Source organism: Primulina tabacum, chromosome 15 (genome assembly GCF_025594145.1).
Source record: "Primulina tabacum isolate GXHZ01 chromosome 15, ASM2559414v2, whole genome shotgun sequence".
Taxonomy (NCBI): Eukaryota; Viridiplantae; Streptophyta; class Magnoliopsida; order Lamiales; family Gesneriaceae; genus Primulina; species Primulina tabacum.
This window is the reverse complement of record NC_134564.1, coordinates 36,243,600-36,257,907: the sequence shown is the minus strand read 5'-3', so window position 1 is coordinate 36,257,907 and position 14,308 is coordinate 36,243,600. Positions and strand designations below refer to the sequence as shown.

The 14,308-nt window shown below is 28.4% G+C and overlaps 1 protein-coding gene across 1 annotated transcript; it reads left to right on the top strand.

Annotated features, from left to right (window-relative positions):
* The first annotated feature begins 7,853 nt into the window (after positions 1 to 7,853).
* LOC142527869 (uncharacterized) lies at positions 7,854 to 9,664 on the top strand. The gene is made up of 2 exons (XM_075632848.1): positions 7,854 to 8,201; positions 8,923 to 9,664. The coding sequence occupies exons 1-2, from the start codon at positions 8,013 to 8,015 to the stop codon at positions 9,442 to 9,444; spliced, it is 711 nt and encodes a 236-aa protein (XP_075488963.1). The 5' UTR covers positions 7,854 to 8,012; the 3' UTR covers positions 9,445 to 9,664.
* Positions 9,665 to 14,308: the final 4,644 nt, after the last annotated feature.

Here is a 14,308-nt window from a genome sequence, read left to right as displayed (position 1 = left end):
TAGGATAAGTAAATAATTAATAATTAGAGTGATTAAAAAATGAGATATATGGATTAATAGTATGGTGGGATAAATAACATGGTGTTTGGTATGATTTTAAAATGATGGATTAATTTTGTAAATTTTATTGTAATGACCAAAATGCCCCAAATGCTAATTAAATATATATTCTTAAAATAATTGGATAGATAATTAAATATTTATAATTATAATTTACATTTATTAAAATTAATTTAAATCATTAAAAAAATAAATTATAATTGAAAAAATATTTATTTTCATAAAAAATTAATTAATAAGATTACAAATTTATAAAAATTTAATTTAAGATAGATTTGCATTACAATTTATTTTCTTTAAAATGATTAAAATAATTAAAATATATGAAATTAATTTATAAAAAAATATAATAAAAATTTAAATATTATATTAATTATTAAATTTTCACTAATTTTAATTTTCATATTATATTGAAGAAAACAATTCAAGGGTATATGGTCAATATACAATCTTATCATGATCACTATTCAAAAATTATTAATTATCACACCCTTGGAGGAGTGATATTTAATCACACAAATAACATTAATAGTGTGTGCTTTCAATCATAATCAATGACCTATATATTAATAAAAAAACGAACCAAGCGCGAGATAAGGGAATGATTATTAAATAATCATTCCCTTATCATGACTACCAAACGAGTACGAGTACTAATACGCACTATTTAATATCTCATAACTGTAAAAGTCTATTTTTTTTATCTAATTCAATCGGTCTCAGTTGGAAAAGCTAGCCAACTTAATGAACCACAATTCATCTTTTAAACTCGAGTGATTTCGGTTCTTTTACTTTTCCAAACTCGCGTTCTTGAATCGAATAAAAAAAGTAACTAACAAGATATACTATGTTATCATTATACTGAGTTGAAGTATTAACATAGTAGCTCTAATTAGAAATTGTAACATTTATTCAGTAAATTTTCATTATTATAAATAATAATTCTAATCCACTTTTTAAATTACCGGAGATCCTTATTTTTCCTTATAGATCCCAATCAAATTCATTCATTATTCCTATTCAAATCTAATTTAAATATAATAAGTACTGCAGCTTATCGCCACATATTTAGCTATTAATGAAGGTGATTTTATAATTATGTATGTCATACGATGGCATGGAAACAATTTGAATAATATTTATTTGGAGAAATTGAAGTATTTTATCACTTGCCTTGCATTATGTATGAGAATTTTATTATATTGAAATATCATGATATTTAGTTGGATGCACATAATTTAAGAAAGTGGAAGTCTCTATAAGACAAGATGGCTGATTAATGGCTCTCCCGTAACCAAATTTAATTCTAATTGTTGTCGTCCCATATATAAATTTAAGTACTAACTATTTTAAATATTGTACAAAAGATAAAATTTTGATTATAAATTTAAAATAATTATATTAAAATAATCACCTGCTACACATGTTTGTATTCAAATTTTATATATTAGTACCAGATCTGAAATAGTTGATATTGAAACATCACATATTAGTATCATACTTTAAATTTTTTGTAGCGATTTTCATCTGAAAAATATATGTCTCATTAATATCAATACTAGTTATACAGGTTTAAGTACTCAAAAATCATATATTAGTATCAGTTCTAAAATATTTTGTACTCGAATATCATATTTTATATCGATTTTCATCCAAAAAATATGTATCATTAATATTAATATTTGTTATATATGTTCGAGTACTCGAAAATCATATATTAATATCTGAGCGTAAACATTATGTACTCGAATATCATTTAATATTATCAGATTTTCAAAGTTTGGTAGCGATTTTCATTCGAGAAAACAATTAGAGGCTCATGGAGTGAAAAAACATTTTTGATGTGATTAAGAAACTGCAGAATTTTTTATTATCATTATTGGATTTTGATCTAATTTAATTCAAAATTTAGCTAAAATGAAATATTGTCTAAATATGTATACAATTTTCAAATTTTAATTTAATATATGTCTATATAATAATTTTGAAATGAATTACCTTCTGCATTAAATGCAATTTTAGAAAGGAAAGCATTTTTAAAAACTTCGACCGTCACCTGTTAATAACTTAAAGAGAAAGGTTGGGAGCCAATAACTCGTTGCCACCTAATTATATTCTTTTACAAAACCAAAAATAAAATTGTAATTAGGGAAAATATAAATGAAATACATATAAGTGGAGGCTATAATTATTTAAAATTAACACTTTATCATCTTATTGTACAAAACTCATACAAATAACTAAAATTTTAACAACAATTTTGAAGTCTCGGAATTAATTATGGTTAATTGTAGTCTCATGTTTGTCAAAATTGCATCTCTTCTACCTAAGAAAAAATCGATATCTAACTCAAATAGAGGAGGATATGGACAAATTTTTTTCTCAGATTAAATAAATGGGTACGAAGATTTTCGGGTATATATATATATACATATATACACATATAATATGTATTTATTTGTGTTTAAAATTATTAATTCTAATTTGTTTTGTTGAATGATGGTTATCGGATTGAATGAATAAAATTATTAGTATATAGTTAATGTTATTTTTGTAGGATAATGATTATGGAATAAATTATTTATAATATTTTGTTATTTTATTATATAATGTTTAGTTTAGTATTTCTTATCTTTAGTTTTTTCTTATGGTTTTCTTAAGCATTTGGTAGATAAGCACAGTGTTATCCAAATAATTAAAATTTAAAAAAAATGTAATTGTAGGTGATAATAAGATATTTGGATAGGTTATGCAGACTCAATCCTCTAATGGATATGAGAATGTGGATGAAAGTTGAATATCCGACATAATGATAATGGATATGGGAGTGTATACTACGATAAATGAAGATGAAGACAGAGGGATAGAATTCTAATCTGATATCGACTCAGTTATCATATCTTTTTTTTTAAAAAAAAAAAGAAAAATAGAGATAAAATAGGACGTTCGAATATAATTTGTTTTTTCAATGATTTTTCTTAAGCTACGTGGGAAAAAAAAGTAGGAATATATAATAAGACGGATATAGTATTTTATTTCGAAATAAAAGATGAAGATATAGTGATATATGAACATTATTATTGTAAAACGAACAGTGACACATGTTAGTCCGTACCATTTAATCCGTATATTTTAACCTTAAGTGACATGACAAGCTTAAAAAATTGTCAGACCAATTTTTAATGAAGTTGACTATAAATTTATATGCCCCAATTTTTGAGTAATTATGTGCATTAAACTCCCCCACGACTCATTAAGCATGATCCTTCCTTAATGCCAACCCATGTTACCTTGATTGCATGTTCATTCAAGACAACCTTTTAGCGACAAGATCAACAAAAATATTTCCCCCAAAATTGATATTTTTTTTTTCGCTTTTACATTTATTATGAGATTAAAGTAAAACTGACTAATCTTTCTTAAAAGTATGCTTGTAATAACCATATTAAAATGTCAACTATAATTGCTAAAAATAACTATCTCCAATTAATACGATCAGCCTAGAAACATGCTTCGTCATAATCATTGGTGAAATATTTGTGTATCTGCTCTACTCAGAATTATTTTTCCCTCTTTTTTTGGTTGGAAATTATTATTATCTTACTCAATTTAATACAAATCCATAAACATGCCAATATGAATTATATGGGCAATCTAACTTATATCGGGTGAAATAAATTTTTTTTTAAAGGGAAGGTGCAATAAATAAATTATATTCCTAAGATGACAATTCTGACATATCTAGGGGTGTGCATTCGGTCGGTTCGATCGAATTGCCAATAACCAAACCGAACCGAATTTTATTTTGATAACCGAACTGACCGAATTAGTTTTAATAACCGATCATAAATTAACCGAATTAAAATCGGTTAATTCGAACCGATTTTTTTTAAAAAAATAAAATTAAATATAAAACATTAAAAATATTATAAATTATGTAATAAATCTATTTTTAAAAAAAATTAATTTATTATTCGGTTAACCGATTTTTTTTTACGAAAACCGAAACCGAACCGAATTAACCGAATTAACCGCTTTTTTTAAACTTTCAAAACCGAATTTCCGAAATAACCGAACCGAATTTCTGAATTGGCTCGATTCGGTCCGTTATTTCGGTTTAACCGAGATTTTGCTCACCCCTAGACATATCCACCAGACACGGAAGGAAAATTACCTAAATATTTTCTTATTGAAATCAAATTGAACTCAAATATATTATAACTTTTTTTGAACTAAATTTGAACTCAAATTATTTTGATCAGTAGTTTATAAACTCTCGTGTGATTTATGAATATAATTTAAGGCTCTGTTTGATACATGTGATATGATAAGTAAATGATTAATAATTAGAGTGATTGAAAAATGAGATATATGGATTAATAGTATGGTGGGATAAATAACATGATGTTTAGTATGATTTTAAAATGATGGATTAATTTTACAAATTTTATTATAATGACCAAAATGCTCCAAATGCTAATTAAATATATATTCTTAAAATAATTGGATAAATAATTAAATATTTATATTTATTAAAATTAATTTAAATCATTAAAAAAATAAATTAGAATTGAAAAAATATTTATTTTCATAAAAAAATTAGTTAACACGATTACAAATTTATAAAACTTTAATTTAAGATAGATTTGCATTATAATTTATTTTTTTAAAATGATTGAAAATAATTAAAATATATGAAATTAATTTATAAAAAATATAATAAAAATTTAAATATTATATTAATTATTAAATTTTCACTGATTTTAATTTTCATATTATATTGAATAAAACAATTTAAGGTTATTATGGTCAATATACAATCTTATCATGATCACTATTAAAAAAATTATTAATTATCACACTCTTTGAGGAGAGATATTGTGGGGACCCGGACGCTAATCATGTTCTTAATCACTTTCTGGGAATAATTAATCAATTATAAAACAGGATCTAAATTTTTTTTTAAAAATACAAGCGGAAACGTAATGTAATTTACTCAAATTACATATTAAACATGAACATACAAATCTTGTGTTATCTACAAGAATTCAACTAGGTTCAACTATATATCAATGCTGAATCCTAAGTTGCTTCAAAGCCCGGATCTCCACGCTATCTATTTCTCTCATCCTCCTCTTGACCCTGGTCCAGCCTCACCTGTTGTCATGCACACATACAAAACAAGACAACAGCCGGATAACTCCGGTGAGAAATACATCCCAGTATAAACAATGTAAACATGCAATGATATAAAACATATACAAAAGCATATATCAGTTATCATTAACATGTAGCAATTCAACAAACATGAATGATATAAAACTGTAAATCAACATGTCATATCAGACTCAACTCAACCGACGCGTCGTCTCAGACTCGACTCAACTCTATCACAGGGATCCCGATGTCTGAATAATGATAAATATACTGAATCTCAGTCGCTAGGAATGAATCAATCACTAAACGGCATCGATATAATTCATATATCCAGTATCTGGGCGAATCGGCCACAGAATTGATGAATCAGTCAATAACTAGACGAATCAGCCAGTACTTAAGCGAATCAGCCAAAGTTTAGACGAATCAGTCAATAACTAGACGAATCAGCCAATAACCTAGACGAATCAGCCGGTGACTAGGCGAATCAGCCTATGACTCAACGACTCAGTAGTCAATACATGCATTCAGTATCTAAGCAAATCAGTCGATGACTAGCGAATCAGCAGTCATTACATGCAGTAGCTATAAATCAATAGACTACAAATATCAATCTTATCATACATTAGCTATAAATCAATAGACTACAATCATAAGTCTCATCAATTGCAAATATCAATGCAATAAATGAAAGTATGTGATTTAGGGAAACTCGAGTCAAACCTCACTCGAGTTGTGCAATCCCGACACAACATTAATTTATACCTTTCTTTCTGATACTCTGACTCTGTCAAAGTCTCGAACTCAAAGCCTGTCAATACTCAATCTGACAATAACAATATCGAGGGTACGATATCAATACACCACTCAATCAATACTGGATATAATCATAATTTAATCAAATTCTGTTTCAACAACATAACGTCATAATTTCAATATATCCAGCACTATCATATCAGTCAGATATCAATTCTCACATCTCATATTTGATAACAATTCAAATCTGATATCAAATCTCAATCAACTCAACTCCAAAAATCATAACAATTCCATATGGTATCTATTCCTCAATCCAGTTTCAATTATACGATGTTTAACATGTCAAGAACATCATATATGAATCATATCAGATTCTGACAATACCATAATTTCAAATCATATCAAAACGTAGCAAAACTTACGTCCAGTTGTAGACTACGTCGATAGGAACTCAATACTGAAGTCGGATTCAAAATCGAACGGACGGATTTCTCACAAAAGGCGTAAGGATTTTCTGTGCCAAAGCTTCTAGCGCGGAACCCTCTGTCCGTGATTTACAATTGTTATCCACTGGCGCTCGGGCGGTAATATTCTACCGCTCGGGCGCCATACTTTCTGTCCGAGCCTTTCCTTATCACACATTGGCGCTCGGGCGGTAATATTTTACCGCTCGGGCGCCACAGGTTCTGCCCGAAAATCACATAACTCATATGTTTTAACCAATTTGGTCTCGGAGCGGTCCAACTATACTCACATCCATTCATAATCAATAAATCATCTCAGATTACGGTAATCAAATTCTTGGGCATTACAGATATTTAATCACACAAATAACATGAATAATGTGAGCTTTCAATCATAATCAAGGGTCTATAGATTAATAAAAAACGAACCAAACGCGAGATAAAAAAATGACTACCAAACATAGACTAAGTATATATATATATATATATATATATATATATATATATATATAATCTTTCAAACATTTGTTTTCGAACAAAAATTCGAATTGTTTATGTACATGTTCAAAAATTTCGAGCCGAACTCGAAACCAAGTTCTAATTCAAATCAAACTTGAGTAAAAATGTTAAAATATCCTGGTTCGAGTTTCAAATCGAATTGTAATTTGAATATAACTAATTACATCATTAATCTCTCATATTTAATTCGATTCGTTTATACTCTTATGTCCCAAGACTCAAACATATGAAAGGCTCATTTGAAAAAAACCGGGACATCGACCTAAAAAATCCTTAAAACAATTCTTGATTTCACCTCGATTTGTAGAAAAATCCGAACCAGCATCAACGTCACTAGCAAGTTACCTACATATTTGCTTTAAATACAAAAACCAAAGCCAAAATAAAAATGAGTTGGGCGATTTATTTGTACAGCTCTCCATTGAAAATTAAAATAAAATTAGATGGAAAAGTCAGAACCCATTAAATCCAAATCATTTAAAATGGATGCGAATAGTTAGTTATACCCATAATTTCAATCGACACACGTAAACTATTTTCATACTCGATCTCCTAAAATGTTTTTGTCATACCGATAAAAAAAATCAGCAATATATAAATAGAAAAACACTCGTATAGACTAACAAAAGCCAAAGGGCTTTGTTTTTGTGTTGTGGTCGCATTAATTCACAGCTGTCCTTTAGTATTTAATGCCACCATTACTGACGGCCCCACCTTCTTCTCACTTCACAGAATCTCAACTTCGGAAATTTTATTTTTATTTCTTTTTCAATTAATGCAATTCTTCAAATTTTCCTGTTATTTCTATATAAAACAAGATTTCATTAAATTCTTCATTATTGCTATTGATTTTAAATTATTATTATTATTATTATTATTATTGTTATATCATTATATGGTAGTAGTTTCCATCTTCCACATCCTCTTCTTCTATAAAACAGGATTCGATTTCAACCCTTGTCCTTCCGTTTCTCTCTTTCTGCACAACTCTCTTCACTCTTTGATTTGATTGATTGCTGTGAATTAAGGAGAAGATAAGTGCTCTTTGGTGTGATGGCAGCCGAAGTCAGCTGTTTTCTCAGATTGATGAACGGTGGTAGTACGACGGAGTCGGGGCCGACCGGGAAATCAACAGCCCCGATCACTATAGACTTTCTTGGTGGGGGTTGTACCCTTGAATCCAAAGAACTCGACCTCGACTTGCAAGTGCCTTGTGGCTGGGAAAAGCGCCTCGATTTGAAGGTACAATCTTTTCTTCTTCTTCTTTTTTTGGGATCCCAGCAAATGTTTGATCTCTTTATTGTTTGTTGCTGCTACCTTCTGTTCATTCATGAGCATGGAAGAAAACAAGCTTTGTTAAAACGAAGCCATTTTCTTGATTTTTTTTTCAAGCTCTGTTTTTGTTTCTGTGTGGTTATGTTGGGATTCTGTGTTTATGATTTTGTTTCATTTTTTCAGTATTCCGATATGCTATTTAATATGTATAAATTGGCATTCATGAGATGATTGAAATACGCATTGATTGGATTTATTATGATTCAAGGTTCTTTGTAAGGGAAGTTATTATCATGACTTGATGACATTTATTTCATGTTATTATAGCACATGATATGGTTTGGTTTCGATGATTCTCGTATATGTTTTAATTGTCTGGTTCATTTCATAACTCGTGATAATTACGGAGATATCCCAACAGTGTAAACTTCTTGAAATTTTCATATGAGGATTGATTTTAATGATACCATAACGTTTTATTGACATCTCATGCATTGAATTTGAATATACACGTCCGTGGCTCTTTTTCAGTTAAAGAAGTCGATAATTCAAATGCTGCTTCTTCTTGATTTATATTTCTCAATTGAAATGAAGAATATTCGGAGTTTATTAGATATTAAATCTCAATCTTATTAAATTTTCTTCAAATGTTGATGAAATTATGTGATGGTTAAATCTTTGATTTCAGTCAGGAAAGGTTTATCTTCAGAGAAGCAATCCATCAAACTCACCCTCTTCAACCTCTGAAACGAAGCCGAAAACCAGCGAAACTCTCTCCAAATTTGAAGACCTTAATTTCCCTCCAATGTCGAAACAGACCTTAAACCTCTTCGACGACTCGACCTTGGACCTAAAGCTAGTTTCGTCGTTGTCTGGATCCCCATCATCCTCGAATTATCAAAACGTGTGCACTCTGGATAAAGTGAAGTCAGCACTCGAGAGGGCGGAGAAAGAATCCATCAAGAAACGTTCGATATCAATGTCCAAAACATCTTCATCGTGCTCGAATTCTTCGTCCTCGATCAAAGATAGTGGTCTTGATCATCAAGAGGAGAAATCATCGGGCTCGTTCGCTGCAGGATGCCCCAATTGTTTGCTCTACGTGCTGATCTCGAAAAGCAACCCCCTATGCCCCCGATGCAACAGTTATGTGCCGTTGCCTGTGGCTGCAGCCAAGAAACCTCGTATCGACCTTAACATCTCCATTTGAAAAGATTGCGAATGAACCCGTAAATGGTTCTCATTTTTTGTAAAGATCGGTAAAAAAAAAAAAAAAATTAGGTGACTTTTAGCATATATAAATATATATATTCCTTTTTTATGTTCTATATATATTTTTTGGGTTTAGGCATTATTTAAGTGCCATGTGATACAAGTTTAATCACCATGGTTCTGTTTTTTGTCTATCTTATGGCAACCTTTTGCCTTCCCATCATTAATGATCTTTAGTTTAATGGAATTTTCTCTCCAAAGTCGGTAAATCTCCTATATATGCTACAAATTACAATGTTATTCCCAAATAGTTTACATGTATATCCATATATGGTACAAGTACTGGACAGAGCTTCAACTTCAAGTAAAAACCCCGTATCTTGATTTATTCTTTATACTGTATATAATAGGAGTTCACAAGTTTCAAACACTGTGAGGTAGTTAATATATATATGTATGTGCTTTAAATGAAGTGAGAGGTGGAAAATGGAGTTTAAAAAAAAAAGATTTTTGTGAAAGCCGTAGCTTTGCTTGATATGAAATAATAATATATGCTCTGCCTCGATCGTATTGCATTTCATTTTTGTACCTAACAAACAATAAATGAGAATTATTTCTTTCTTCCTACCTATTTTGAACGAATACCCAACACCTAATTTAATTCAAAGTTGGGGATAGTAACTTCCCTGCAAGCATTTAGTGGGGGTTGATGCTTTTCTTCGATTGTACGTTTTTTTGTTGGTTTTGGATTAAGATTTTCAGACACCCACCCTTTTTAATTTAATTTTAAAAATGGTACTATACATGAAATTTCGACATAGTAAAAAGAAGGCTGCCTTTTAGTACAACTGTTTTATAACTTATTTTGTTGGATTAAATCCAGTCAAACTTAAAATACAACAGCTATAAAGTTAAAACATTAATGGTGAAGCTTCAGTTGACTGTGCTAAGGGCAATTATATGAAGTGTGATGATAATTTAATTGCATTCAAACATGAATGAAAAGTCGCTTATTTCAATTCAAACATTAAAATATAATAGCATTTCAAAAATAAAAAAAATAAAAAAAGGTGAACTTAATAATTATATTATTTATTTATTGGTCCAAACTCCTATAATAAATGAGTAGGAATCAAATTCCAATCTCATCAACGAAGACTGTTGAACTTTCAAATGATACATTTTAATCAATTATTACCTATGACCTAAAAACCGACTTTTCTTAATACACACGCGGATAATGGATAACTTACTTTCTTATTTTGAAATTAAAATATAGTGTATATATATATATAATTTCCAACTCATATGACACCAAAATACTAAATTTGATACGAAATCATAAGTTCGAGACTCTCGTAAAAAAAAAAAAAAAAAAAAACTTACGTGTAGTCATATAGGACCGATGCCATTAAGAAAACTTTTATAATTAATCTTTCATTATTAATATATAATTTGGAAATAACAATTTAAACTGCACCTTATAAAACGCTGAAAGTAGAGATATATTCACAGACAAATTAAACATGTCATAATTTAAACAAACAAATTAAAGGTCCAAAATGGTGTCGCCAAGTCATTTTCAAAAATAAATTGCATCGCATAAGCGTGTGCGCCGCTGATTGTAGACAGAAGAATTTCCTCGCTTCATCCGCGTGGAAGTTTTTGATTCAAATATGTGGAAATTGATTAAAAAAAAACATTTTAAATATTTTATTTTATCATTTAAAATATCTTAAATCAATCTTCAGCAACCGCATAGAACGGAGAGACGTGAAAACGAGTGGGTAATAGTAAGATCGGACCACCCATTTACGCATAAATGCACAAAATTTTATGTTTCGTCTCGTACATAATCTTTAAAAAAAAAAAAAAAAGAGAAAAAACTTGCAATTCTCCGATATTCCTTATATCTAAAAAAACCTGCAACCCGCCATCAGGCCCGGCAGGGAGGGGCATCGATCAAACCTACTTATTTTAGGTGGTGAGACGAGATCGTGGATATATCTTATTTTGATATCTTTATCTAAAATAAATAATTATTTTGCAAATATACTTATAAAAATATTTAAAATGGATAGGAAAAAAATTATTTCTTGCCCTCCACATGGTATAATTCAGAATTTTTGTAGAATTTGAATCAAATGTTATATGAAATAAAAATGTTTCACGGTTCCATAGAATGGCTAACAAACCCATAACTAGGATATGTTTTCATAAACGGCTTCGATGTAGTTCTTTTTCCTCTGAAAATTACTGCAGGTTCAACAGATGTATGTAAAAAGGCACAGAGCCACCTATTGGATTGAATATTTTTGCTTGCCTCATGAAACTATTAATGAAGGCATTTACTACTCCATTCACAATGTACCTAACTTACAATAAATTCCATCTATAAAATTAATGAAACACCCCATTTAAAAGAGACACCTACCATTTCAGATGAAACCTATCTTAAAGTACATTTATTGCCTTTTTATTATACTTGTAAATTTTTAGATCCATCAGCAGACTCGTATTCGTTAAATAATTTGTCACCCACCAATACATATATAATTTTTGTATGTTGTCCTTTCATTCTGCACATTTCTATGTCAACCAATGGGTTGAAATAATTAGGATATGTTTCATCACATTCAATAGACGATTGTTATTTTAGACACGATGAGTGAACCTATAAAAACTATATATATTAAATGGAACAAAAGTCTTGATTAAATAAATGATTCCAACTTTTAATTTCATTTGCCACTCTCCAAAATTTAAAGGAGGTTATATTTCCATTTGTCTTACTAATTTTAAAATATCACTTTCAATTAAAGTTCATTTAGTAAGAGTAGTCATATTTTCTAAATTAAAATATTACAATTTGTTTCGTGTTGTCTCAAGAATATTAAATATTTTTGGCACTCAATACAATCAAGCACACGTAATCAAAATCTCTCGGTAACCTTACTTCAATGTTTCTTCTTTCTTTTTTCCCTCCTAATTAAAGCTATACGAAGGAGGGAATTTTCAAACTGATTTATGGTTTCTACCTAAAAATAAATGAGAGAAAAGATAATTTACCTAAGTTTTGGCTTCGGGAAAGAAATTTTCGATGATATTTCTTATAATATTTACGAGGGCATTAAAGTATGTCGTTTAATTCTGTACCTAACTGACTGAGAAAATTTAATATTACACAAATGAAAACAAATAAAAAAATTAAGATAATATTTAAGAATATGCTTGCGTTATGATTTTGTATCCTTTTCACCAATTTTTTTTTTCAACTTTACATCCCAAAATAGTCCAAAGATAATAATCGCACATAATTAATTTTTCATTATTATCAATAAATACTAAATTATTATTTTACAATAGTATCTCAACCATATGATATGTTATTTTATATAATTAACGATTAAATTATTAAGTATGAAAGTTAGAATAATTACTTAAATTTTTTGATCTAATGTAATGAATATATTTAAAATTTAAATATTATTATAAAAATATATTTATGCCATTTGAAATCACATTCAAATGTCAATTTGACTTTTTTATCATTGCTTTTTATATCTTCGATGATTTGAACTGTTATTAATTAAAAAATACAAAAATATATTTAGAAAAAATAGATTATTTTGTCTATGAAAATTTTGAAAAATAAATATATATATTTTAAAATTCAAAATTATCGTTGTTTATTAGATGAATGAGTTTTTATAACATGTTAAAAACAATTATATTAAAATTCTAATTAAGATGTATAAATAAAGCTCAAATAAAGATAATAATCTTCTACTGTCATTAACCTTTTTATCATCATGTTCAATATCTTGTATGAGTGAAACTGTTATTAACAAAAAAAAAAAATAGAAAAATATATTTAGAAATCATATATTATTATTTTTATTAAATTTTTACGAAATAAATAAATATCTTTCAAAAATTCAAAATTATCGTAATTTATTAGATACATGAATTTAAATTAAACATTAGATAGTGTGAGAATTTTGTTTATGTAATTAAAACACAAAAAACAAACTAAATTGACACTGAATAATATATTTAATATACGAAAAAAATTATTAAAAATTATGAAAACTTTGTTAAATACGATATTTATTTGCCATTAGTTACATCACATATTACAAATTTGAAAAGTTGAGATTTGTAAATTTTGAAACAACGAACAATTAAATATCAAATAAACACAATTGATCAATAATTTCGATTTTCTCCAAGCTCCTTTATTAGGTTGGACAAGCTTCGATATAGTTCCTCGTATCAAATCATTGACTATAGTGAATTGATTCAACCAAAATTTATGAAATTTTTCCATTCATTCCTTTTGAGGATCAATCGAGGTTCTTGATTGGCCATGGATTCATCAACGGTTTGAAATGTCAGCACCACGGTAGGTCCGGGATAGTCCTTTGCCTCAGTTATTTGTTTTCAATTAGAGCATAAACAAAAGAGAAATTTTTTTCATTTGTAGATCACTCGGATAAACGTAGTAATTCGAGAAATGCGGGTATTTTATAGTTACAGTAAATTAGAGGGAGTATACATCAAATAATAAATATTAATGTATGTATAATTTAATATATGTCAATTGTGTTATAGGTTAAATCATATTATTTGTTATATCACTCGAAGATGATATTGTCGTCGGTAAATGCGTCCTTCTATCATTATCGTATACATCATTTTGTTGAGAAAAATTGGACGAAATATTAGAAATTTGTTTAGAAATCACAACATAAAATTGTAAGCTCATAAATTAACAATATTAAAATTATAAATTTTTTAAAAAATGAATGCATTTGATTAAATTAGACATATATTTGTCTTAATCTATGTCAAATCTCTTT